Here is a 27,272-nt window from a genome sequence, read left to right as displayed (position 1 = left end):
ACCTCCATCCTCTGCATCCTCCTTTTTTGTCTTCACTGAATGACTACTACTCTCACTGAGATCAAACATCTCCCAACACTGGCCCTGCTGGTTTGCTGGTATGTAAATCTTAACCTCCTTGCACATAGTGGAAGCAAAAGTGTTGATTATCATTTCACAGTTTGACCTCAGAATGGGGAAGAGAGCCCCTTCCTCATTTCTAGACAAGTTAAATCTTATTCATTGAATTTGCAAAGCAAAATGGATTCTAGCAAACTTGTATTGATAAGAATGCCTTCCTTTTAATTAAATCACAAATGACTAATTGCTTTAAAGTTGAGTTGGCTGAACTGGGCAACTATGTGATTGTCATGGTTAAATGTGATTTTTTTTTGGTTGTACCTACCAAACGCAGCACTGAATTTCACTTTTAGAACCACTATGAAGCAAGACATCCACGTAAGCTTCAGCCCAAAAAGGCTAGGTGCTTTAACATGGAATAAAAGACTGCTATCTAAAGAGCTAACAAAACTACATGAACATTTAAATAAGTAAGGAGGGTGCAAATAGGCAAGGGGATGGAGATGGGGAGGAAGGAATTTGCACATCAGCTACATAGTGCCTAGTGACTGTAGTGTGTATCTCAATTTCTTGATTTTTGGGGAGTTGGGGAAAGGACAATTAAATGAGGTTACACTTTCAGCAAACCAGTCTGTGTTAGCTAGTCTTAAAAATTAGAATGTATTTGTTGAGTCTTCATTAAAAGTCTCTCTGTAATATGTTAGGGCTTCAAATTTCCCCCTAGTATTAACATTGTACTATTTATTTATGTATATATCAAATATTGGAGTGATAACCTCTACTATATCAGCTTATAATTTTGTATCCTTACTGAGGATCTCTTAAAGCTGCTCACTAGGCTTATCTCAAAATTAATTGCTTCATGGGAAATTCTTATGTCCATCTTGTTTCTTGTTTTCAGTGAATATTTGGCAATATTCAAGAAGACAGTTGCAATGCATGAGGTGTTTTTGTGTCGTGTGGCAGCACATCCTATTTTGAGAAAGGATTTAAATTTCCATGTATTCTTGGAATATAATCAGGATGTGAGTATTGAAAACTGAATTGCTGGCAAGAGAAATCAAGATGTACTTTTATGGTAGGATGGAAAATTGATTAAGAGGGCTTTACCTCCTGGAGCAAATTGCATCAACTCCTTCATACCAGACATATTTGTATTGTAAAAGTTAGAAATTCATTTAGTCTGTAGGAGTTAATTTTGCTGCCACCTGGGGAACCAAATGCACTATGTGCTCTAGCCTCAGCATCAAAAATATTAATGGAAATCCCATGTTTTGGATTAAAAAGATTAGCTTTTGGTGGTGATTTCACATGACGTTATACTTGTCCACTCTTCAAATTTTTTGTGTGTATGTGGGGGAAGGATGATGCAACAAAGACAGAATGCTAATTTTTAGGATTTGGAACTGTGGTTTAAATTCTGTTGCTAACAAAACTAGAGAGGATTTCTAATGAAACATTCTGATAAGTAAAGCCTTTTTGTTAATAACGTAGGTGAAAATTTGGTTAATTTTTTTTTCTAGATATTGGACTAGTGTGGCTATCCACGTGTTACATACTGAGTTGCTGTCTAATTTTGAGTTAATGGAGAGGACTTTCTGGATTCATAGTAACTCTTTGGTGTTGGAGTGGGTGGTTGCTCATATTCTGCAAATGGTTTTAAGTGCTTTTAAAAATTGCAGAAATCAGCACTGAATGTTGAAGAAATCATTACAAAGATTGGCCCAACTGAGTAAATGCTTAACTTCAAAATATATTCCAGAGGATCCTCTTATTGCTTGATGTAGAAATGCTTACTGGTTCAGGAACCCAGTTTACCTAAATTGGGTAAATTTAGATGGACAAGAAGAGTGTGAGGAGGCTGAAACCAACATTATTCTCAGTGCAGTGAGCGGTAAATGCTTCTGTAGTTTCTGAAAGTCAGAGATCTGCCATTCTACACTTAAAAGAGCAAAACCTTGTTATATTAGGTTAACTCAACAGCTATACTATGCGTGATAAATACTATATTATTGATAACTGAAATGTACACATTGTACATTTGGTATTATCTGTAGGTGCTAGAATGTCGCTGATTTTTTTCGTGGAATAGTATTTTAGGTGATAAAGAACAGTCTAGTAAATTAGGTAATCTGTCATTTCGGGTACATGGTGCCCTGTCCCCATTCATGCAGAGTACAAGACTAAGCAGAGAGCAGGAAAACTAGTTTAGGAGTACCAAGTTGTGATATGTAGTTCTATTTATTTTTTTTTAAAGCTTTTATTGCCTCCAGAAAATGAACTAACTTGATAAATGAATTTGTTTTTCAGCTGAGTGTTCGTGGGAAAAATAAGAAAGAGAAACTTGAAGACTTCTTTAAAAATATGGTTAAATCAGCAGATGGTGTCATTGTTTCAGGAGTAAAGGTGATTACTACTTAACATATCAAGATTTAAAATGTATTAACATTTTTGTCCCCTTTTTTTAATGAAACAGAATTTTACATAGCTACAAAAAAGGGATTTTTGTATCGATGTCTAATTTAAGAAATAGAAGCAGAGCATGGGAAGGAACCTGCGGCCCTGGATGCAAGATAACTGAGAGCTATCTGGTTCCTTCTGTGAAAGAGAGCTTTCAGTACTCTTTCCCCTATTTTATGAAATTAAGCTTTTTTTTTTTTAATCCATAGATAATTGATAATCTGTTTTTTGTTCTGGCCTGTCATTTTATATAGTGGGAAAGTGCACTGGCTTTGACAACTACTGCAGCTCAGAAGTTACTAACACAGTGTGAATTTTACCAGCCTTGTAATGTCCTTCTACTGTTTCAAAGCTAAGAGCAGCAGTAGAGGCGATACTATTTTTCCTAGTAGATGCAAGAATGTAAGGGGGGGGTGGGGGAGGATTGTAATGAAAATTAAATTTCATTTTGACTTTCCAGAAGTTGAAAGATTGGTTTTATAACAAGCATAAATTCTGCAGAAGATTATTTTGATCTCCTTCCTTTTTAGTGGTAACTTTCCATTTGCAAGCAAATTAGAGCAGCTAAAGTTCCTAGTTGTAAAATCTTGAGTTTCGAAACTGCTGGAAAGTGGATATAACCATGGATTAATTACGACTTGGATAAAAATATGAAGTCCAAATAACTAGCAGTTTTCATAAGCACATTGTTCAAAGCCCATGTTGTAGGCTATTCCATGGTATTGAGCATCTGTGCTGTTTTAGAGGTTTTTTTAAAGTACATATAAACCAAATATCTCAAATTGTAACACAGAAAATATTAAAATTTACCTACCAACTTGAAAGAAATCTGTCATCAAGATCACTGTTCCTGAGCTAGGAGTTCATATCATCTCTGCTATGACTGAAGCATTTGGGGAACTGGGTTTCTTTCTTCCTCCCTCCCCTTTTTCTAGGTAGATGTCTTTTTATTAAGTACTTGACATTTAACTCTATTTTTCTGTCACCAAAGTGGTAGTTAGTAGTGAAATTATTTGCTTCACTTCAGGTTTAGTTATGTAGACCTTTAAGATGCTTGTTACAAATTCTTAATAAATTCTTAATAAAACTTGAGATCATGATAAAATAAGTGAAGAAGAAATTAGTTTACATAAATGGTGTTTTAGACAATAAAAAAATTGCATTTCATGTCACAGCAACAGCAATATATGCAAATTTACTCTGCAATTACTCTGTACAGAGTGAATGAAATCCTGTTTTTTAAATTGTTCTTGTTTTTTGTAGGATGTGGATGACTTCTTTGAACATGAAAGAACATTCCTTGTAGAATATCACAACCGAGTCAAAGATGCCTCTGCCAAATCTGATAAAATGACAAGATCACATAAAAGTGAGTTTGTTTTCCAGAGTGAAAATAGTACTAGTTAAAGTGTACAGAAGTGGTTTGTAAGGAGCAGTAATTTTAGTTTTAGTTTTCTTTTTGCATGCGAAAAGTTAATTAATTTCTCCAAGTGTAGTCTTCGGATAGTCTAAAGAAATTTAATCTGACTTTCAAAGTTTAGCTTTTGCTGTAATAGACTAGATGGAGTAGGAACAGCCTGATGCAACACTGAAGATACCTTGATTCTTCATGGTGTCCCTTTGAAGAGAAACACACTTTACGTAATAATATTTTTTTGAAGTCTGATTCTTAGTCTTTAAACCATAAAGGTGGGTAGTATAGCAGTATATGTAATGAAGTTGCTCTTGATTGGATGAGGTTGCATTCATCAGAGTGCAATTCCTTGGCACACTAGGCATTGCATTACCTTGTTGAGCAGCAAACTCCTATTTGGGCCATTAGTTCTAGACCGGGAAGTCAGGTTTCCATTTTTCAGCCTTTTAGAATGGAGACTGGAATATGTACATTCAGTAGCTTGGTTTGCAGGACCCCTTTTCTTACTGAGGTGAGATTTTCCACTTAGCTATTGATTTCTCTTCCTGAGCTGAGTGCTAGCTAATGTGATTTCTGGAAGCTCGAGACAGTCTTCTCAAGTGCAGTGCATTTATTTGAGAAAATGGACAATTTTTGGCTTAGGACTACTGTGCTTGGTTTAGGATTATTGTGTTTTGAGAAGCTCAGAAAAACGTTGACCTTTATTGTCCTTGATTTTAAGTTTTTTGTGCCTAGATAAATCAGAATTGAACTACTAGATTCTATCTACTTTCTGGAAGTTTGTGTGCGATTCACAGATTCTGTCTTTGCTGTCTACAGTAATATAGTTCACACAAAACCAGGCCACAAGCCTTTGATGAATCTCCATTGGTAAGGACTCTAAAGTGGTTACTGAATGAGACATTAAACCAAGAATTTACTGAGCTCTTCAGATGCTTCTCTTGCTGTTGTACGAAGACTGAGTCTTTTGTAGCTTTCGTATCTATGCTAGGAGACAGGGGGAGTCAGTTATGGCTTAATGAAGTACTAAGGGACCCTGTGTCTTCATTCAGTTCCCATCTGAAGTGGTTTCTGGTGTTTTGTTTGCTTTCTTAAAATGAAAACACAAGTTCGTTCATGGTAGTTAGGTGCCAAACTTTAGGTAGTGAGAGAGCCTTTCACGTTGGTTGTAGAACCAGGAGATTTGTTAGAAATGAAGTTGTAGAGGATCTGATGGGAAAGGATTGATCAAACTCATGACAAAGCTTCACTGGTTTTCAGACTCAAATCACCTGGGACATTTATTGACAACTTTTATCAAACTGCAAATTGAGACAAATGGCACCTTTTGAATTCTGACGAGAGGAGCAGAGCAATGAGCTGGGAAGCCTGTTTTGGAAATGGGCAATCTGTAGTTTATGGATAACTTATGATCGACAGAGAGCTGCAGGGCTTGCAAAGATAGTGATTTCCTATTTCTAGCAAAAAATCTATTTTTGTGTTTAAATGGGAGGAATAGAAGGGGAGGTTAATGGCTTCCTAATACCATTCTTCACTGTAACCAACTGCACTGATTCCCTTGGGGTGTATGGAGTAATGAATTGGGTGGAAAGTGACCCACTCAATCTGTTAAAAAAGGATGTGTTATTTAAAAAAAAATTCTGCTTAAAGGCATATAAACTTCAGAAATAACAAGCAAATGTATTTTCCTGTTCATTGCTTGGTTCTGTTAGAGTTTTCGTCATCCGTTGAGTTTATACTAAAAGCTCTTTAAAAAAGCCATCTGTGCAAAGATTTGATTTTTAGGGTTACTATATAGCAATACCTCATTAGTCAAATTGTGCGGCTTTCTTTACAAACCCTGCTTCTAATTTCATTGTTTAAAATGCTTTAACACTAATGCTACTTCAACCAGTGACCAATTGTTGATGAGGTAAGGGTTTCCTGAAAATTAGGCATGCGCTAGAAAAGGTGTTGTGGATATAGTGCTGTATTTTGGTAGTTTGGAGTTTGTATTCAATTTACTGCTCTCAAGCACACAGACTTACTCTTCGTTATTGTTAGACTGTGATTTTTTTTCAAATAGCTTTAGACTTTAGATTCAGATATAAATTCAGACTTTAGCCATTGAGTTTGTATATCTTCCACCAAAATAAAACCTAACAAAGTTGCACAATAAATTTACCCAGCAGGTGCTAATTGTATTAAATATTCCTAGATAAATTACAAACTTCATGATTTGGTGAGAGTGCCATGTTTATTGTGTGAAGTTATCCTTCATAGTAAGTGACATGATTGAAATTTTATTTCTGCTTTTGTGTTAAAGCATGTTCCTTTTAGAAAAACGCCTACTCTCGAAGAAAGAGAGGAACTTCAAATTTTTCAGAAAGAAGAGGAATGAAATAGTAAAACAAGTGCTTGTTTGTTTTTCTAGATGTGGCGGATGACTATAATAGAATTGGTTCTTCATTATATGCATTAGGAACGCAGGACTCCACAGATATATGCAAGTAAGATTTTGTTAATAACTTACAGGGGAATTTGCTAAGTAGCAGTCTTAACGGTGACCTGCTGAGATCGGTAGCTCTCTTGTTAGGAGAAAAACACAATTAATTATGGTTATATCACATTAGGAGATATTCTTCTCTAGTATTTCATTTCTGTAACAGGCTGCTTTAATATTTTCACTTTAATATTTGTCTGGAAAAAAAAAATGCTGTTTTCTGCAGTTTGTAGAAAATTACTCTGTGAGGAAAAGTCCTCACAGAGTCAGAAAAAAACCCAAGTTTTTCACCAGGTTTTTTAAAGTGTTTTAAGTGTTTTGATATGTGCAGCAAGAGCAGGTCTCAGTCTGAGTATACTGATTTTTGTGGTGTTCCCTGTACCAACAACTTGAAAAATAGTTTTGCTGTTCTGGCAATTCTGTTGCCTTTAGGAAGAGAAAGGAATCTACAGAGAACCCTAAAACTTTGAAAATAGAAGAGGGTCTCTAGGTACAGGTGTTTGTCCTCTAATCCTTCAGTGATTTGCTTGAATATGAAGTTTGGTGTATCTGAAAGTAAAACTTAGTTAACTAGCTTAAAGATGTTGATGCTTGTGAACATGTACACTTACTAGAGTTATTGTGATGACAGGTAGGAGATGAGTATGAAAGTTAACTTATTTTTATTAATTTACCTGAATTACAGTGATATACTTCCAAATGTGGTGATAGCTTGCATATTGATTACCTTGATTATAGTATTGAGATTTGATGTAGTCTGTTAGGGTCTGTCAGGAATTGCACCTGTCTTCTGTGGAAATAGTATGATTTGACTGTAATTCAGTCTGTTGTTATACTGAACCCTTGTATTGTCTCCTGTGATGGTGATGTGCCACATTGTTGCTCAGCCTCCCCGAATTCAAAGTAGGGCATGCATCACTTTTACTGTGTGAAGTACATTCAGATTTGAGTGAAGGACGCTTCATAATAGTGTAGGACCGTTGACTAGGGTGGTGGTGTTTGGGATTTAATTCACAGAAGCATAAAGAATCCCTGAGGAGCTGTGCAATTGTTCTTTAGTAAAAAACATCCATCCGTTACGCTTTGTTTGTCTCTTACCTTTTCTTAAGTTGTACAATTCCTAGATGTTTGAAGTGCTACAATTTGAAACTATTATGTTCTCTGAGTTCTGTGAATTACAATTCTAAGCAGTGCCTTTACAGTCTTTATTGCCAGACACAGATTATATTTTGAGTTCTATAAAGTAATTAGACCGTTCAAATTAATGTTGTAATATAAGCTGTTTCCTTTGTGCAGGTTTTTTCTGAAGGTATCAGAGTTATTTGACAAAACAAGGGTATGTACTATGAAACCTTTTTAGATATATTCTTTGTGTACATCCTGGAAGTGTCAGGACATCTTGTGTCAACTAGACATTAATATGTGTGTGCTTTATGAATGCTTCTATATGAAGCATTTAAGCAATGTGTGGTAGGGAATGAAAAAGCATAAGATTTCAGTCATCTGTTTTGTAAAATGATTGATCCTTAGGAGTCTTCAATCTGCTAAACGTTTCTAGGCAGTCTTTCTGTCTTCTATGTAATACACTAGTAAAGCTGCTGTTCCTCTAAAATGCTTAGAGGCCTTCCATGCTTGTTACTGGGTATCGCAGAACTTGTTATGGAAAAAAGAAATGAAAAAATGTAATCCTTAATCCAAAAAATGGCAGTCATGCTGCTTTTTTTCTGGAGCCAAGGTCTGTTTCTGCAATTATTTGACTCAGAAATACTATTGCTGATGCTCCTAACCAGATTTTCAAATACCTTGTCTCTTTTGCCTTATTTGTTTGGCTTGGTAGAGCAGAAGATGCATGCCATGTATCAGGAAAACTTTCAAATGAAAAATGTGTGCATTTCCTAGACACAGTTATATCTGCATAGATATGTGCTTTAAAGAAAACGAAGATAACGGAATGACTTGCTTTGACCTAAAATGCTGCCTTTTAGAATTTTTTTTAAAATTAAGATTTAAAAATGCACATGCTGACTCTGTTTCTAAATTCACAGAAATGTCTGTTTCAAATACAAGCAAATATATTTATTGGGCTTTTGGACCATTGCATACATGCAGTTACACAATAGTCTGCAAAGGTGCCTTAAAAATTTGTTTTCCTTTGATCCCAAAAACAACACAAGACTTCTTGTGTAGCTGTTTATACTAGATAAGTTTTTGTTTCTCTGCTGTTTTCCTAGAGTATGATACATATAACTGAAATGGGGAAGAAAGCACTGTTTAAAATAGAAAGCTAGTTGTCAATTATTGCTCGCCTAGTAGGTTATTGCTTACATTTTAATACAAAATCCTAATACTGCTTCTCATGAGCATCTTCAAGTATTCTGTCACAAATGCATGATCTTAGTTTTTGAAAAAGACAATGTCATGTGCTGTTGTATATTTTATGTTGTATTTACATCATATAAGTGAATACCCAAAGTCTGGATGTTTTTAAATTGGTGCTTTTACTTACTGTTTTTCCAGAAAATAGAGGCCCGGGTATCTGCTGATGAAGATCTTAAACTTTCTGATCTTCTGAAATATTACCTAAGGGAATCTCAAGCTGCTAAGGTGAATTTGGTTTTTTTGTTCAGTAAAATAGTGGTTTTTAAAAAAAAAAAAAAAAGAGAGAGAAGAGATCATCTTGAGAAATACACAGTAGATAAGTTAAAATGCTGCCACCTCTAGCCTGCAATTTCTCCCTCAGCTGTAAAAACTGGATCTCTGTTGTATATAGGGAGTAACAATGCAGTTGCTGACTGTGGGACTGACTATTTGGAACTGTGTGATCCGCTTATACTGTACGATTTGGCCTTGATAATTAAAAGCAGTGGAAGAGCTGTTGGTGAATTGTTCATGTGTTTGCAGTGTGTTTGCTGCTTGCAGACTGCAAGCAATTCTACTTTTTTTTTTTTTTCAATATTCAAAATGGATCCTCCAGATGATCTGCAAGTGCTTATACAAAAACACATGGGCCAAATTTTATATTCTATGCCTACAGTAAATTTCATTCTTAGTAGTGTTTGATGTAAGATGATTAAGGAACATGACAGCATGAGGAAGCATTTGACAGAAAATGTCTGTAGTTAGAAGATCACAACAATAACTGTTGCACAAAAAATGCTACTGCTGTTTCTTGGGCCCTGTGTGTATTTCAAATACATAAGCTAAATATAGTTTGTTTCTAATGTAAGAAGCTGTGAAATTTCCCAAGATTGCCCCTTCTTAGGCTTTTTGGAGTATCATCTAAGCCATCTGTTGCTAGCCTCTGTCAGACAAGATGCAGACCAAACAATATTGAATTGTGTGTCTGATCCAGTATGGACATTCCTGTGACTTACTTGCAGGATGAAGTAAAGTGAATGTAAATAATTTAGTAAGAATGGAAATACAGCAAGAAAGAGTAAAATTAATCTGATTTTTTTTAATTATTATTATTACTTGGTATATACTAAAATCCTTAGGTAGATTCTTGTAAACTCTATACATCCTTTTATGTTTTTTTTATAGGATCTCCTATATAGAAGATCTAGGTCACTAGTGGATTATGAAAATGCTAATAAGGCATTGGATAAAGCAAGAGCAAAAAACAAAGATGTGCTGCAAGCTGAAACTACTCAGCAAATATGCTGTCAGAAATTTGAGAAAATATCTGAATCGGCAAAACAAGGTATTTGGGTGGTCTTTGATCCTACGTTACTACTTGAAAACTAACAGATTTTAGGATATTATTAATGGGAATAGATTTTTTTGTTGTTGTTCTGTTTCCTAAGCTGAACTATTATCTTTCAATTAGTATTTACTTATTTTAGAAAGTTCAAATGATATTTTGCTTTGGCTCCTCATAGCTCTATTAGGCTCAGCAAAGTCTAAGTGCAAATTACTTGTTAACCACTTCTTTTGTATTAATAGGATAGGATACAAAATGATAGCTGCTAGCAGTAAAGGCAAACCTAATCTTTTAAACTATTGTTGAAATTCCCCTTTTGGTTTTATGCATTCTACTGTGAAGGCAGCAGTCTGTCGCAGAGATGATACTACATTAGAAAAGGAAGAGATCATGAAATGAAATTTCACTGAAGTTGCAGTGTTACAGTAGCTCTGGAGAACAGGAACCTTATTTACATGTTGCCTTTTTCCTGGAAACTTACTCTATTTTTTTTAGGCTAAGATTGTTGTGAGTTAGTAGTCATCTGACTCATTATTTGGGGCAGATTTGTTCAAGGTTTAAACACCATGCTCTTCTGTTTTTATCATTTAAGAGTTGTTTGACCCTGTAAATCTGGCTAATGATTCCTATAAATGAGACAGTGGAGAATGAGCGATCCTGTTAGCCACAAAGGTATATCCATAAAGCACACTTGCTTCCTCTGTTCTTCATGCTAGTTTTAGCTAGTATCTTCCCTATTTCTTTTATATATCAGCCTTGAAAGGACAGTGCACGTGGAATAGGAGAATTAAATGTTTAAAAGCATCCACATTGCAGTCTTTTTTCAAAAGAACTTTGTGTCCACAAAAGGTTAGCTAGAGATGAGGAACTGCAATGATGGTTTGCTTTCATCCAACAGTGTAGCAGTATCTTTCAGCCTGGAATGTGCTGAAATTAAACTTGAGGTTTTTCCTGTTGCCTTCTCTTACCCTTTACCTCTTTCATCCTGAAGGAAAGTCTGTTAACAGTTGAGGGCACTAGCAATAATATTGTTAATTAATCCATTTTTATTTTCTATAGAACTCATAGACTTTAAGACAAGAAGAGTTGCAGCATTCAGAAAAAATCTGGTGGAACTAGCAGAACTGGAATTAAAGCATGCTAAGGTAGTTGTGATCCTTTTTGGCCTGTATTTCAACTGATTTTAAATATTATATGCTTGAATAACCGAAATGGCTACATTTGTTGTGTGATACGCACTTCACATTTAGGAAGGGGAATTTGAAGGTAAGCATCATCCAGAAAGGGGAACTTTCTTGAATAATAGAGAAAAAAAAAGTATAAGTGAAATATCTCCGAGGGACTGTTGTGCTTGATGTGCCTTTGGAAAACTCATCTCCTTGAAGACAATTTTGACTTCAGATTTATGTTTGTCTAGCTGTTTGATGGTTTGTAGCTGCAGAGTTTGAATACCTGCCTATTTTTAAAACCTCATATCACCATTTTACTGTGAGATAGGAAGTGGTTTCTCCTGTTATCCAGATGTTGGGGACCTGATGTATAGGATAGGCTAACTATTAAGCATGAGATCACACAGGCCTGTCTGAAGTCAGATCAGTGTTACTCTGAGTATGCTTTTTGAACCTTTTTGCCTTTAAACTATAAAGTGCTAACAAAAGAGGAATGTTGCAGATAGCCTTTTCAGTAAAATAAATTTTTGCAGGAAAAAAACTTTAAGGGGCCTGTACTGTCCTTAACTTTCACAATGTATTTGATTCTCTTAATCAGTATGAAATTAATGGGGTTTTTGTTAAATCAGGTTAGCTGCTCTGATTTCATAGACAAGTACAACAGTCTTTAACAGTCCTATAGCAGGAGGCAGCTTTCTTTTAGAAGTCAACTCTTTAGCTTTTCTCATTCGCATCACAAATCTGAAAGTGCATTGACTACCAAGCTTTGAATTAACTCAGAATATATCTGTTGAAAGGACTAGTTGAGGTGTGTAGTGTTGCTGAGTTAACTTGTTGCTGCTTTACACTCTTTTTAGTAGTGTTGACGGTGTCATTCTTCATTCTGCCAAATGCATTGTTTGTAAAACTAATGCACTGTAAAAAGGGTTGATTTGGGGACTTTTTTTTAATCTTTGTAGGTGTAAGTTCAGCTTGATGGGATATTTAGCTGGTAAAGTAATCAGTGAGGTCTGGAATACTTGACTCCTTTTTCAGATGAACAGTGCTTACTTTAATGTGTTATATCAGGAATTCAACTATAGTTCCCCTAAAGTCTTAAAACTTCTCACAATACTTGGTGCTATTCAGCCTTCCTACTTCTCTGTGTGTAACAGCTGTCTATATCCAGCCCTGAGTCTCCCAGAAATCCCCATGTTTGGTCATGAATGTACTGGTTACAGGTTTTAGTGAAATTAGTAGTCCTAACAGTCATGCTTGCAACAGTTTTTATTGATTTGCCATATCATGCTTTAATAAGGGAATGAATCCACAGCGCTTCTGTCCTGCTTCAGTCACTGCCTCGTTATCATCTCTTGTAACTGACCCTTGCTGAAGTCCCTGCATGCCTTGGAATGGAATGCTTAAAAAATGTCTCTATCTTCTAAAGTATCCTTAAAGAATCACTTGTATTAACTGTCTGTGCAATTCAAAATCTTGTAGTAATATTCTCTTGAATTTTGACAGCTAATAACTGCAGAAGGCAGGGGGGAAACGCTTAATTTCTGTAGCTTTTAACTTACTTGATACGTGCTTCTTGGTGTCCTCAGTTTACCTGGAAGAGCTTGAATTTTTTTAGCTGTTCTTAATTTGCCACCACAGCTTCTGTTTAATATGTAGTTCTTCAGATAGTCTGTCTCAGTCTGTGACTTACCTTGTCTTAGTAAATTTACTAACAAGGAGTATATAAGGCTGTAATAGAATCTTTGAACTGTAGTCCTGTTTTTGAAGGTGAACTTTTTTTTTGCTGATCTTTTTCACCTACTTTATCATGGAGCACTGTAAGATTCACTAGACAGTTTTAAATATTTAAAGCACTACAATATAAAAGGTCATTTTGACTAAGGGTGACAGTTCTTGAAATGTTAACAAATGTTGTGACTTGTTGAATGAAAGGATATTTTGTTTCTCACTAGATGGGAAAGTTCTGTTTTTTCAAAGCCTGTGTTTCTTATTTATTTAAAACAAGCTAGTACAGATGCATCAGTTTGGTTGCTGTGCTTTTATTTCTACAGATTCTGAGTTGGATTATTACAGAAGTTAAAAGTGCAATAGATCATATTTTTCAATTTTACATAATGGGAAATTTTCTTATTAATGTTATAACAGGCGTATTTGAGGATAGTCTTATGGATAGGTTTTTATTAGTCTGTACAGAGTATTGAAGGATGAAATGGTTTGGTGGACACTTTCTGAGGTAGTTCCATAAAAGGAAGAAAGAAGATACGAAAAGACTTGGGATTTTTTTGAGATAGCATTGTGCTCTGATGTGTGAAGAGCAATGTTAGGCAGCCCTGATGTGTGAAGAGCAATGTTAGGGGAATATGAAAGTTTCTCCTTGTCCTGGAGCAGACTTGTTATACTTGTTGCAACACAGATCATGGACAATGCTCCTGTTTCAGAGAGGCTAAGTAGCTGTGGCTTTGCCTGGGCTAAGCTGGGGGGTGTTTATAGACACCCAGTTCCTCTTGCAGTAGAGCCAAGAGGGCTGGTAGAAGCAAAAAAAAAAAAGCTACTTTTTCATGTAGGCAGTAAATTAGTGAAGTCAGATCAAAAGCCCCCTGCTTTAAGGTTCTGGACAAAATACTTTGCCTGATGCTGTGGCAGTCCCTGTCTTCATGCTTTTGCAGCTACTGAAGGCAGGTGAAGTTTTAGCAGCCCCAAACTGGAAATGGCTTGGCTTGTCAATGGCACGTGGAGCACAGCGCTCCCAAATTTTGCAACATGACCTGTTATTCAGGTCTAAGTACTCTTTCCAGAAAAAAAGCTAACTGGGGAGCGGGGGCTGGGGGCAACAGATAACACTCCTGCAGGCTTTTGCTACAAGTCTTCTACTGTGTTGGGTTTTTCTTTTTCTGGAACAAGTACTTCCAGACTTGATGTCATGCAGATAAATCTGTCTCTGAATCAGTCTAGCCATGTGTCTTCTGGACTTGGAGCTGCCTGGCACAGAAAGCATGGAGGTGAAACCCGATGCAGCAGTGGGTGCTGGAACTCACCTGAGAGGCTGTCTTTGGGAGGAATTCAGCCCCAATGAAGGCTGCTGCATGACTTATTGTTAAAAGTTATTTGCTCTGTGTGGAAAGAAAAACACAAATCCCAAAACACAGAGATTGCTGCACTGAGGAAGTCAGAATGACCAAAGTATTGAGAGAAAGTTCTGAGAGACAGCTCTTATTTCCTGAGCTGTATCAGGCTGTGTGGCTCCAGAAGACTGGAGGGTGATAGGGAAATCAAGCTTTTAGTAAATCTAGGACACTGTATGTGCAAATACTAAGCGCACCCTCTCTGCCCAGTTATGTTTATACTACTTCCTTATAAAACACTTGTTTTAATCTGCTAATATTCTCTTATCTTTTCCTGGTTGCCGCTCAAGACTTTTGAAAAAGCTAAAAATCAGAGTGTGGGTTGAGATTGCTTTAAGTTGATGCAAGTGCAGACTACTGCCAGGAAGGATGATGATGCATGACTCTCTTCTTTTCCCTTATGTTGGCACTGTTATGGGTGCAGCTGCGTAGTAAGATGGAGCTAAAAGTTCCTCTGGGTTTTTCTAAGCTTCACTTTCAGTCTTGTTTTCACAGTGTCCCTTGTGTCAAAACACACAGTTTTGGCTGGGAGGGTGTGAGAGTAAGAGAGCTGCCTTCTTATCAGCAGCATGTACCCTAGATTTCCTTAAAATAGCTGCCAAACTGCAGCTTTAGATTATGCTTGGTCTCCTACCTATACTAAACAGATTGATGTTTTTCTATGGCCATTCTGTCTGACTGTCCCTCTAGTTAGCGTTTAGCTTCTGTTTTGCCAGCTCTGTGTTTCTTCATGACTTCATACAGCTGTAGCTAATGTAAGACCTGATTAAGTGTTTGAGCATGTAGTGCAAAAGCTGCACTTAAACCTATTCAGTATTTTAAACAGTTGGATTTTGAGGTGTTTCTTGTTCATGTTCAAGAAGGGAGGTTTGATAGCTGGTGTGGTGAAACTACTAAGGTTATAGACATATAATTAAAGCATTTATAGCCTTGGCTATACTTTTAGTCTTTTGACAAAGGAATTGTAACTGAGTAAAAGCGCCACTTCCTTCAAATAAAAAAAAAAATCTAAACATCTCTTTCCACAAATACTAATATATATGCTCTTACCTCTGTGGGGTTTTGTGGAAAAAGAATTTGTTGTATTACTAGCAACAGATATCTGTTTGGAACTGACAGAAGAAGGGAGCAAAATCCAATGCTAAGAGATTTGGTTAAATGCTTTGTCAGTAATTCTTTCTTTCCTGAAAAGGATGTTTCTGTCACCATGGGTCTGCCCATAACTGTAATATCTAGAGCTTAGGAGCCTGAGTTGGCAAGAAACACTTTTCTGAATCTGAATTTATAGGACTTTCTCAAGCTATGCTGATACAAGTCAAATATCTCAGATGTTGCATCCAGAAAGAGTAATGGCTCACAGCCTCTATTGTCCTTGATTTATTATAATTTAAATAAGGTTGTTCTTGTGAACTTTGTAAATTTGATCTAATGAAAATGAATGATTTGCCTATTTGCAAAATTTCAGTAGACTGGCTCGCTGAGTCTGGAAATGACTGATGTATAAAGGACATCTTGGTACCATCTTTTCTTTAGAGTGCTCCATAGTGGCCTGTGAATTGCAAATATACTTCATGCTGCTGATGGGTTGCAAAGAGATAGCCAGAAGATCAGTGTCACACTTTTGTTATAGCTAACATGTGTGCAGTCCACAATTATACTTCAGACCAAAGTATTCCATTTGAAGACTGAAGGCTTCAGACTGAAGTATTCCTTTTCATTCATTACTTCATTACAGCCAATAATCAGCTGTTCAGTAACAGAGACCTTAGATTTATGAATCTTGTACACTACAAAGATGGGCCACCAAGTCCCTATGCATCTCATGTATATTGAACTTGTTCATATCACAGAATTACAAGCCTTTTAAATAGCTTGTGGCTGTCCTCTGCCAGTATAGGCATAAAAAGACAAAAAGCTGTTGAAGCCGTAACTGAAATTGCTGTCTTCTGGAGACGACTGAAAAGGATTCAGTAGACACAACTGGGAATCTTCTACTTTGAAGCCTTGAATTTAGTTAATTGCTTAATCTGGATTATAAGAACCTTAATGGGGCATTGAGTTACGATTTCTTACCTTTTTAGGCTGAGGGACGAGTGTCCTTCTGCCTATCTGCCACAGGTCACTTGGAATGCTTTCAACTGAAAAAGTAAGAATTACAAATTCTTTAGTACTTGTGCGGACTGTTTATCAAGGAAATGCAATTCACAGCTACTGATACTGTTTAATTACGTGCTTTTTTTTGTTTGAAGTTTTCTTTACAGGTTTCTTTTTGGATCAAAAAAAATTTTAGAAGGAAGCAGTTTCTCCCATGTTTATAACTGGGCATTCAGACTGTTTTGTTCTTGCATTTTATCTGAACCTGATAGGAATTACTCTTAACACTGTCAGCAAGCTAACGTTGTTTCTTACACAGAGATTTCAGATTTGAGAACAAATCTAGTACAGCTATTTAATAGTGAATAGCCAGTCATTTAAAGTGATCTAAGCATAAATGAATGCACAAAACAATGTGAATACCAGGTTGGTTTTTTTTCTTTTCCTGGAAAGTAAATCCTGGCTTACTTGTCAATTGCATTTGCTTAATTTACAAGGGTATCTTTTTAAGTGTCAGTTCTGTAAATGCATTCAGAAATCTGAAAGTCAACCTGTATGTTTTTATGGTAGAGTCAGAATGCTTTAAAGAGGATTAAAAACTGACCCACAGGTGTTTGAAAAGAAGGGCAGAACTTGGCCTTAGAGATAAAGCTAAGTTAATGTTCTGGTAATCGCTTCAGTAGCTGCGGCTCTAATGGCTAAGCTCAATTTTGACGGCTAAATCACCTGGCTAAGCATGTAAATCAGTCTGTTGTCTTTCAAACAAGGCCTGTCCTTGAACAGAGCTACTTAGATGGCTGCTTGGAGCAAGGAGATACTGAGTGCTGTGAATTGCTAAGGCTTCTTGATGAATTCAGTATAACATATGAGTACTTCTGCTTTAGGAATAATATTCCAGTGACAGAGTAATGGCAATACTATATAAAAAATTAACATTTTGTAACTTTGAACTTCATTGCTGAGAGAGTACTCTGCAGTGAATAGTTTTTGTGGCCAGACTAGATCTTTAGTAAGAAACTTGTGAAGAAACATGGAAAGGGTACTAAATGCTTATTTTTGAATCTCAAGTTGGCTCCATTTAGTTCCATGACACAATGCTCCTACATTCAAAAACCTCTTTTAAGATAAAAGTTACTTTCATAAATATTTAAACATAAGCTTAATACCTGTCTGTTCTCCTTTAGTGGTGTCACTGCTATTTAAAAACCATCTTTTTGCCACAAGTGTAAAAGAAAGTAGGGAAATGTGGTCATATTTTTCTTTATTTTTACAGGGTAACTTACAGCTGCTGCAGAGCTGCCTGGCAGTGTTAAATGGTGACACATAAGCTGCGCTCCGTCCTCCCACTAACAAGGGCTGCCCTCCTCTGGATTTTGTTTTCATGACTTTAAATAGGCACTTACAGTTCCCTGGAGAAAACATTTGACAAAGTGCACATAAGCAAGCTCTTTCTTTCAAAAGAATTAAAACAAACACCTGAAAGTAGCTCCAGACTATATGAAGCAACAGCATACTTGTTATACATACATATTCATGTTTATTTAATCATTATATGCTTTCATTGTTCAGAAACCAAATGCTCTGTTTTTGTGAAAATAGCCAATATAATTATGTTCATGTTATGAATACTATGATACAGCTGCCAATCTTATTTACCTTTGTAAGTAATTTCTGAAGTTCACCATTTGAAGCACATTGTTCAAATGGCCTAAATATTACCATTAGATATTTGAATATTGTTACTATAATGGCATTGTATACACTGTCTTAGTTTTTTTTCCATGTACTGATATCAAGAAACTTAATCTTTTTTTTTTTCAATTGTGAACATTTCTTAGAAATTTTGGAGAACTTTGTGTAACCTTTATAACTATGATTTAAAAAGAAAAGCAAATGCATTAGTATGTTTGCCTTAACTTGTAGACTAATCCAATTATTGTAAAATAAACCATGGAATCGATGATTTTTCTAAAATTATGCAGACATTGTATCATCTGTAAGCTTAATATTTTCTAGTAAATCAGATTAATTTAATTAGCTTTTTCTCTATTCATCCTGTAAAGACATTGAGTAAGTATTCAATTGGTCTGACACTAAATACTTGCCCAGTAATTTTTCACTTGCATTCTCAGGTTTATCCGTTTGCCTGTCTGTTTGTCTTGTGACTTTCCTATCCAGTGTACTTAAATTGTTTTGAGCTTGGTGGCTGACTCTGCAATTTCTTTGGCAGAAATGCTTTTCAGAGAACTTCTTGGTTTTCTTTCCAGAAAGGGGGAATAAAGGAACAGAAGGGAGTTCAGTGCATAAAATGTCAGTGAAAGGCAATACTGCCCCACTTGATACAGATAAGAAGCTTTGCTTCAGAATATAAAAAGTAAAGGTATACCCAATAAAGGAATGCCTGAAAAGGATCTCATTCTGCTAACTGGAGTTAAAACTTAGAGCTATGAATCCAGTTTTATTTGTTGTATTGTTTTGTCTCTCTCACTTGAACCATGAAACTTTTCCAAGAGGTGCTGTCCTATTGTGTAATTTCAGGGTGTCATAAAATTAGGCTTTACTTGATGAATTGCTCTTCACGGTGGGATTGCTGTTTTATATGGGTACGTAGACCTTCAGTGGAGCAGCAGAATTTTGGGTGAATGGGATGTTTGGAGATGCAGATCAATGTAAGTCAATGTCTGTGTGATTGCAGACTCCCTGTACTGCCGCACAGAGGTGTGCGGTTTGTTTTTGTTGTTTTTTGGTTTTGTTTTTGTTGTTTTTTTTTTTTTCCACAAATAGGGTGAATTGCACAGTGTGGTATACTTGCCCTGCCGCCTTGCACATCAGGACATTTCAAAGGCAGAGAAGTTTCTTAGCTGAACATGCCGTTTGCATTGTGCGTTGAGTTGCGTACACGTAGCCTCAGACTTTGATTACCAGTGCCCAATGGCTATTAGCAACTCCTCTAGTATATATAATATTTTCCAGCAATGGCTACTACAATAATACTGTGCTGTTCATCTTCCAGATATAACAGGTATAATTCCTAAGGAACTAATCTATAAATAGAGTATAAGGGACAAAGATTACAATGTATATACAGTTAACAAAATTGTAAATATTTTAAGTAGGATGTGGGAACAGTTTTTAGATTAGTCCTCGTTGTTCAGTGTTACTAGCTCATTAAATTTTTTTCAAGCCTCTTGGTATTGGGTGTGTCTCTTAAAGCTCTAACCCCTGGCTCTGTAACTGTGAAGAAAAATATTTAAAACGTGACCCGAGGACTTGCAACTCCAAGGGAAAAAGGAGAAGCCCCGCCGGGCCGGGCGGCTGGTGCCGGTACCGGCACCGGCGGGGGGGATCGTGGGGGCCGCGGGGCTGCCGGGCCGCGCCGCCGCCCTCCGCCCCTGCAGGCGGACTGTGGGGCTGCCCGGGAGCCGCCGGGACGAGGCCGCGGGGGCGGAGGGGCGCGGGCGCCGGAAGCCGGCCGGGCGCCCGGAAGGGGCCGGGCCGGGCCCGGGCTGGCTGCGGCAGCGGGCGGGCAGCCGGACGCCGCCATGAGCTGCCTGCGGGAGGAGGACGACCCGTACGTGGTGGAGGAGCCCAGCGACGAGGAGCGAGCGCTCAGCAGGTGCTGGAGAGCCCCCGCCGCGGGCGGGCCCAGGGCGGCCTGTCGCTGCCCTGCCTGAGGCGGGCGGGCCGGGGGTGCTTCGTCCCGGCGGCAGCGGGCCGCCGCTTCCCTCCGCTGTCGCCTGGCGTCTGCTGGCCGGCGTCCGGCGGGACGGCAGGCCCGGCTGCTGGGCTCCGCAGGCGGCGAGGCTCCCTCACGGCCCGGGCGCTGGGCAGGGCCGCGGCGTGCCGCCCGGGGGGTTGTGGGAGGATCGCTTCGCACCATCCGCGGCGATTTTTTTTCCTTGAAACCGGAGTGTTTGCGTTTCTAACGCTGTAAATGCCAGTGTGCAAATAGATCCCTGCTCCTGCACGGAGGCTCGCAGACCAGAGCTGCGGAGGCATCCGGCCGGCTGCAGCCAGTCAGCTGAAGCTCCTTTGCATTAAAACCAGAGTTTTAACACCAACGAGCAAATAAAACATTTTAATAAATGCGTTTCCCATAAAGACACAAATAAGTGCTTCCCAGTGCGCTCCCACACTTCAGATGTTCGTTCTCCAAATGTCTGGGTCAATGTTTTAAGCTGGTTGTCATAATTAGGTGTGTAACGCTTAAACATTTGTAGCTCAGAAGATGAGGTGGATGTCCTCTTACACGGCACTCCTGACCAGAAGCGGAAGCTGATTCGGGAGTGCCTGACTGGGGAGAGCGAGTCTTCCAGTGACGATGAATTCCAAAAGGAGATGGAAGCGGAACTGAACAGCACCATGAGGACTATGGAAGGCAAATGGAAATCGCCAGAAATGGGTAAATCACACTTAACCTTTGCTTGCATGTGAAATCATGAGTTAAGTGGTGTCCAGTTAAGGGGTGAAGTTAATGTATTATTCTTGTGGCTAGAGGTGTGTGTGGTGACAGTCGAGTGCTGTTTGAAGCTTACAGAAAATCTTAAAATGGCCGATCGCTTCTGGAGAAATGGTCACCAGCTGCCACTTCAGTGAACGGCTCTGTTTCATCTTTTCTAAGACTTCGATTTTGGTGTTTCTGAACTTCTGATTTCCTGCTTTAATATGATTTCTCTTTGTTGGATCAGTCCCCTTTTTTCCAATATCTCTATAACTTCTGTTTTAAGTTTTTCTTTCACGTGTATTTAGAAGTCTTTTGAGCAGGTTGCGGTCTCTTGTGCATTGTCTGGTGGCTCCAGATGCTATCAACATTTGGAGCCCCTTCTTGAAGAAAGGAGTAGCATGTGGTAGATTGAGATTCCAAGTCAGTTGGGGGAAAAATCAGGAAAAATATTAATCTCTTCCTCTCTTACCTGCTTGTAATTACATGTTACATCAAATAGTAAAACTGTACTAAAGCTACATGTGTTCTGGTGTTTGTGTACTATGGTTGCAAGAGATGGATTGCTTTGGTATTTGAAGAGCATATACTCTTTTTACCTATTACAGAACAGCTAGTGAAGCGTTCTTAAATTTCCTGGAGAATCAACGTAGTATTCACTTTAATGTACGGACTTGACTCTGCATTCAGGAGGTTTAATAGTTTTATCTGTGTTAGTGGGCAAATCTGATCTGTAGGTTTTAGTTGTGCAATTAAGAAGATGTAGCAATAGTTATACCACCACATCCATCCAGCACAGAATAGGATTTTTGGTGGACACTGGCTGTGACAGATGTGCTTGGCAATTCATCTAGGTCTTTTTTGAACTTCTGTGGCCCTGAAATTTTGGGGGATTTTTTCAGTGAATTTTATTGTAATCAGAGTTTGGGAAACAACATGCCACACCTGTATTTCTTTCGCGTGACTGAAGATTTATGGAGTGTCTGAGATTGTGTAGATTATATTGGGCAGAGGCAGGCATATTTGATGTGGTGTGCTCTGCGCCTAAAGGGAGTGTACCTTGGGAGAAGCTTTCCCTTGAACTGTACCTGAGGTTCATCTTGGAGTAAGCAGCTTTGCTCTGAGGGAGCATCTGTAAATGAGACAACACAAGCGATGTGAATTATCAGGACGTGGGAATAAATTGGGAGAGCTGTTACTTAACACACGCAGATAAGGCAGAGCACTTCTGGATAGGTGTGTTAGGGTTTGTTCTGGGCTGTATACTTGCTGTCCTTTTGGTGGGGTGTTCTTACCACTTCTTTCTCTAATTTCACACGTAGGTACTTCCTCAAGTACTGGGCAGACTGGACCTGCCACCACTTCAAAATACTATGACGACATTTACTTTGATTCTGAGTCAGAGGATGAAGATCAAATAGGTAAATGGCTGAGGAGAGGAGAGAGAAGGACATCTTTACAGTAGCGCTCTCTCGCAGATCCTGTAGAATCCTCTTGGGGGGTCAAGGGGCTGTTCCTGAAGGCAGCCTTTTGAGGGGGATTTACCAGCCTATATCATCTCAATGTAGTTCCCACAACTTTGTGATGTATCCCAATGTACGTAAGGTGTGTTAATGCTTTGGGGTGGTGCATTTTGGGGGAGAGATGAGCTAGACATTTATGTTTTAGTTTAGATTTATTGTGAGTATGGAAAAGGAAAACTGAAAAACTGGTATTTTTATTATTTACGCAGAGCATCATCATATGTCTGATGGATGTAATGTATGCTTGCACAAATCTTTCCAGTTACACAGGATGTCCGGAAAAACAGAAAACATCAGCAACGTCAGATTCTTTCCAATGATGAACTGCTGTATGACCCAGAAGAAGACAGTCGAGACCAAGAGTGGGTAGACTCACAGAGGAGGGGGTAAGAGACCATAAATATTTGAATTGTAGGATGCTTGACATAAAATGAAAAATTTAAATGAAAATGGTCAATATAGAGAAAAAGCCTATGCTGTCAAGTCTATGTAATGAATTTTATTTTATTTTTTTTTTTTAGAATTTACAGCATAGAAATTTGAAAGCCTGTAAAATTTTTACGTGTATGTAATGGAAATTGAGTCTTCAAAATTACACAATTCTAAAACTTGCGATTTTTTAAAATCAAAACTTCCTAGTTTGGTAAGCCAGTTTTGTCTGTAGATCTCATCTAAACAACCATATTGTGGATGAAAAGGTTGTAAGGTTTGCTGATTTCAATTTTTAATGCCCTATGATACTTTGATTGCTACATTAATATCTATTCCTGCTAAATACTGTATTTATGGTTTTGGAAAACTTTGAATTAGCAAGCCACAAAATGTTCAGATAAAGTAGGAACAGCACAAAGCTGCTTTACTGAGAGTTTTTTGACAGGTGAAGTAGAAAAATGGTTGCTGCAGCAGAAGTAAAATTCTCCATGTAAATCTGTTGAAAAGGATAGCATTAATGTTTGTTGCCTGCAGAGATGGCACTTGAGACAACTGTCTCGTCAGAGGAGAGGGTTATTAAGCACAAATTCTCATGCTAGATGTATTTGTTTCGCCAAGTAAGAATCCTCTGTACAAAGTAAAGATACTGGTATGTGTTTTTTCCCCCAGTGTATTTACTGATGTGCTTTGAGTTAGTGAAAAAGGTGTCCAAATATTTATTGGTGTATTTTAATATAAAAAAGGTTTGGAGGTTGAATTGATATATCCAACAACAAGGGCATGTAATTTCACATTTTGTCTCTCCTTCCTCCTTTCTTGAATTGGTAGGTACCGTAACCAAAGAAGAGTGCCACCACAGCAGCAGACAAAACCTTCAGCTGTTCCAAATAGTGATGCTGTTTTGAATTGCCCTGCTTGCATGACAACATTATGCCTGGACTGTCAGAGGTAATTGGTGAACAATAAGGGGTCTTTTTGGAATGTCTCTGTTTTGGTCAGTTGTATTTTTAGTGTATTCAATATGATCAATAGATTTGATCAAGTCTGTCTTGTGAGGTGGAGCTAGTAAAAGAGAAGGCAGGTATATGTGAATCAGATTTAGGGGTGAATGCTAGTTTGTAAGAATGATGATCAGTTTAACATGGAGATGAGGAAGAACAGGGTAGAAGTTTAGCATAGTGGAGAAGGTAAAAAAACAACATTTCATGGAGACTAAACAAGAAGTTCAGACTGAGTTGTGGGTAGTGGGGTTTGTTTGTTTGGTTGTTTTTTTTTAAATATGTTGGCTTGATGTTTAGAGGCATAGAATTATTCCAGGTTAACTACTGTTTTTGTGTGAAAGTGCCTTGTTTAGGGGAGGATTAAGCAAAATCAAGATAGTGTATTCTTACTTGGTTTGAGTCTTAGCAGTTGTGATTTTGAATATAGTTGTATTAAAAAGTGCCTGGAAAGCATTTAGGTGAGAATACGTAGTGTGTTTTGCAGCTCTCCAGTATCTGACTGCGCTGCAAACCTAGTTAGTACTGCTAACCCATGCTAAGGAGAGTACTCTTGAACTGGGAATAAAGGAGAAAGAAATTTTGTGAAACAAGGAATAAACTACCTCTCGTTTACTGAGTACTTTTGGTGATTGAGAATGAAATTCCACAGCAGCCTAAAATCATCCCAGTATTGGGTGCTGTTTCTCACTCTCTTCCCTTTGCTGGCTATGGTATTCCTTGACCCTGTTCCATAGTTAAGTATTTCAGTTTGCTAAGCTGATGGAAAACTGTCCCTTTGTATTGTCAGACTGGTCTTTTGTGGTTTTAATAAACTGAAATAGCTCAGCACAGAATTATACAAGCAGTAAAGCCAGCAGAAGTCGAGATGGGACTTCTGCAGCCACCTGTTGTGTTGGTTCAGGCTGCTGTAAAACTGCAGCCTGAGGGACACTGTGTTGAATTGAGTTGAACTGCAGCCCTGAATTTTGCTACGTACTCCAGCTATACAGTTGTTATACCAATGACAGCTGAGAATACATTTTATATTTTATTATAGACATGCTTTATCAAGTGTAGTGTGTCAGTGTTTGTTATTTATTTATAAAGAATTTCAGGCTTGTGAGACATTTCAGGATATAAATGCCAGTATTTGAGTCATTTGCACTCACAACTTCATGATCTTTTTGCCTATCATCACCTATTCGTAGCAATGCATAATTCTGTAGTACCAATACCATTGTACTCTGGGGTGTTTATTTCAGCAAGAACCAGCATGTTTTTTAAAACACCTTAAAAACAAGACAGATGGCTACAGTTCTATTTTTTTATGATTTTTGTAGTTGTGACTTTTGTTCTGTTTATAAAACCTCATATTTATTCGGCTTTCAGCCCTTTGGCAGAGTACTTCCTATCTTTAACACATTTCCAGTGATGATAACTGATTTCTTGGAAGCAGAGTTTTACCAATGGTATGACTTGCATTTTCTCCCCTTCTCCTTAGACATGAATCTTATAAAACACAATACAGAGCAATGTTTGTGATGAACTGCGTTGTTAACAAAGAGGAAATTCTGAAATACAGAAAGAAGCTAAAGAAAAGAAGTAAGAAAATGAAGCACAGTAAAGAAACTACCTCTGTACAATCAAATCAAGAAGAGGAGGAAGTGTATCATCCAGTATTATGTACTGAATGCTCAACTGAAGTGGCAGTAATGGATAAAGATGAAGTTTTTCACTTCTTCAATGTTCTAGCCAGCCACTGCTAATGTGCAAAAGCAGGGGAAAAAAATCCTGCACTGTTTAAGACTGTGTGAAGTGTCAGATATGCAGGCATGTTAGCCTTTTTTAAATATGGTCTTTTCAATGTACATTTTCATCAGAGAACTTTATAATGGTTGGATTTTTGCAAGGTTTACGAAAGGAATACAGTTAATTGCGTGCATTTGAGAGTGATATTCTTTCACACTGTCAGGTGGTTCCATCATTGAGGATTTAAAATGTTGTAAATACAATGTAAGATCTGTGTATTATGATCATTCCCTGTACATATACTATCCACCATCTCAATATGTATTAGAACTGCTGCTTAGAATAAATATTGTATATAGTAACTGCTTCTCCATAGCTGCATTGGTCATTTCTATGGCACGTGGTAAACAATTCTCAGGCGGTATGTTGGCCTTCTGTAGGCTGGTAGATTTGCACACCTGGAGGTTTGATAAAGAAGGAATTGTCGTTATATTTGGATTTTTAGCCCATTAAGATCTCAAAAATGGAAATTTTTATTTATACAGAGTGGAAGATTAGCTTGTATTGAGTTTGCTGGCATGAATCATTCTGGCATGGATCATTTAAATCAACACGTCAATGCTTAGTAATACAGTTAAGAGTTTTTAATGTAAATATGTATATGAAGAAAATACTAGACTTTTTTCTATTGTCCTTTTTCCTTATGATGACACATGTTAAGAGACATTTATGGTGAGATCTATGATCATAGAGCTAGTTTGTATGCTTTTTCTGTTTCTTTAGTACATTTACAGTTTCTTTATGGAAGCATAAAGAGCTGCTGCTACTTGATATTTAGACTTCTTGCTTAGTCTGTGAAGGCACTGCAATGTTAACAATGGATCCTTCCCTCTCTTCCTCCAGGCATGTTCCCAAGAGGTGAACTCTTGTTTTTTATTAGTAAGTAACATCTCTCTATAGCCTGATATTTTTTAACACTTCACTTTGAACAAGGGTCTGTCTGAAAAAAATCTCATCTTTATGCTTTTTCTTTTGATAGTACTAGGAATAATTTGTTATATGTGCTTTGAGGAATTGTCAGAAATACTTAAACCTAGGAGGTAGGAACCTGAAGAACATACTTCTTTTGTGCCTTAGATTGTAATAAAATCTTGTGACTCTGGTTACCTTTTATAGTCCCTGGTGCTGTACTTTACTAATCTACACACACTCATCCTACACAGTGTTACATGAGATTAGGAAGGAAAAAATACATTGGTTCTTCTGTCAGGATTACATGAGGAGAACACTGACTTCCTGTTTTCAAGGCAGCAGAAACTTAACCTCTGCTTGATGAAGTAGAGAACTGTTGAGGCAGCTGCTGAACGCTTGGTTGGCTAGTATGGTGTACCTTCCTCTGCACGTGCACCCTACGATCAAAATTGAGCCGTGCTTGTTTTTGAGGCTTGGGATCTGCCCGAGGTAAGATCTCAATCTCGTCTTTGCTACCTACAGTCACACTGATGAGTGGAGTGTCTGGCTTGCACAGTGATACCTATGGGATCATCTAAAGTGGGACAAATTGTTACTGTGTGCTATAAGCCAGGAGGTGTACATGGAAAATTTTGAACGTACGAAGAACTGCTTCTTCTTAGTAGAAGTGT

At 37.7% G+C, this 27,272-nt stretch overlaps 2 protein-coding genes across 3 annotated transcripts in view; both read left to right on the top strand.

Moving 5' to 3' along the window:
- SNX6 (sorting nexin 6) overlaps window positions 1-19,678 on the top strand; it is a 29,457-nt gene extending 9,779 nt beyond the window's left edge. For both annotated transcript variants that reach the window (XM_072866239.1, XM_072866238.1), the window contains exons 6-14: window positions 962-1,085; window positions 2,371-2,466; window positions 3,784-3,889; window positions 6,348-6,423; window positions 7,713-7,752; window positions 8,934-9,020; window positions 9,960-10,119; window positions 11,179-11,264; window positions 17,778-19,678. In XM_072866239.1, coding sequence (XP_072722340.1) covers window positions 962-1,085; window positions 2,371-2,466; window positions 3,784-3,889; window positions 6,348-6,423; window positions 7,713-7,752; window positions 8,934-9,020; window positions 9,960-10,119; window positions 11,179-11,264; window positions 17,778-17,831 — 829 coding nt within the window. In that variant the 3' untranslated portion in view covers window positions 17,832-19,678. The remainder of the gene's footprint in view (window positions 1-961; window positions 1,086-2,370; window positions 2,467-3,783; window positions 3,890-6,347; window positions 6,424-7,712; window positions 7,753-8,933; window positions 9,021-9,959; window positions 10,120-11,178; window positions 11,265-17,777) is intronic.
- Window positions 19,679-19,966: 288 nt separating this feature from the next.
- EAPP (E2F associated phosphoprotein) lies at window positions 19,967-26,806 on the top strand. The gene is made up of 6 exons (XM_072866241.1): window positions 19,967-20,120; window positions 20,725-20,906; window positions 22,268-22,366; window positions 22,731-22,854; window positions 23,729-23,848; window positions 25,382-26,806. Exons 1-6 carry the CDS (start codon window positions 20,047-20,049, stop codon window positions 25,644-25,646), a joined length of 864 nt encoding a protein of 287 aa, XP_072722342.1. The 5' UTR covers window positions 19,967-20,046; the 3' UTR covers window positions 25,647-26,806.
- The last annotated feature ends 466 nt before the right edge of the window (window positions 26,807-27,272 follow it).

The sequence above is a fragment of the Ciconia boyciana genome, chromosome 6 (genome assembly GCF_034638445.1).
Source record: "Ciconia boyciana chromosome 6, ASM3463844v1, whole genome shotgun sequence".
Lineage (NCBI taxonomy): Eukaryota > Metazoa > Chordata > Aves > Ciconiiformes > Ciconiidae > Ciconia > Ciconia boyciana.
The sequence above is the reverse complement of the archived record's forward strand: the minus strand, read 5'-3'. Positions and strand labels throughout refer to the sequence as shown.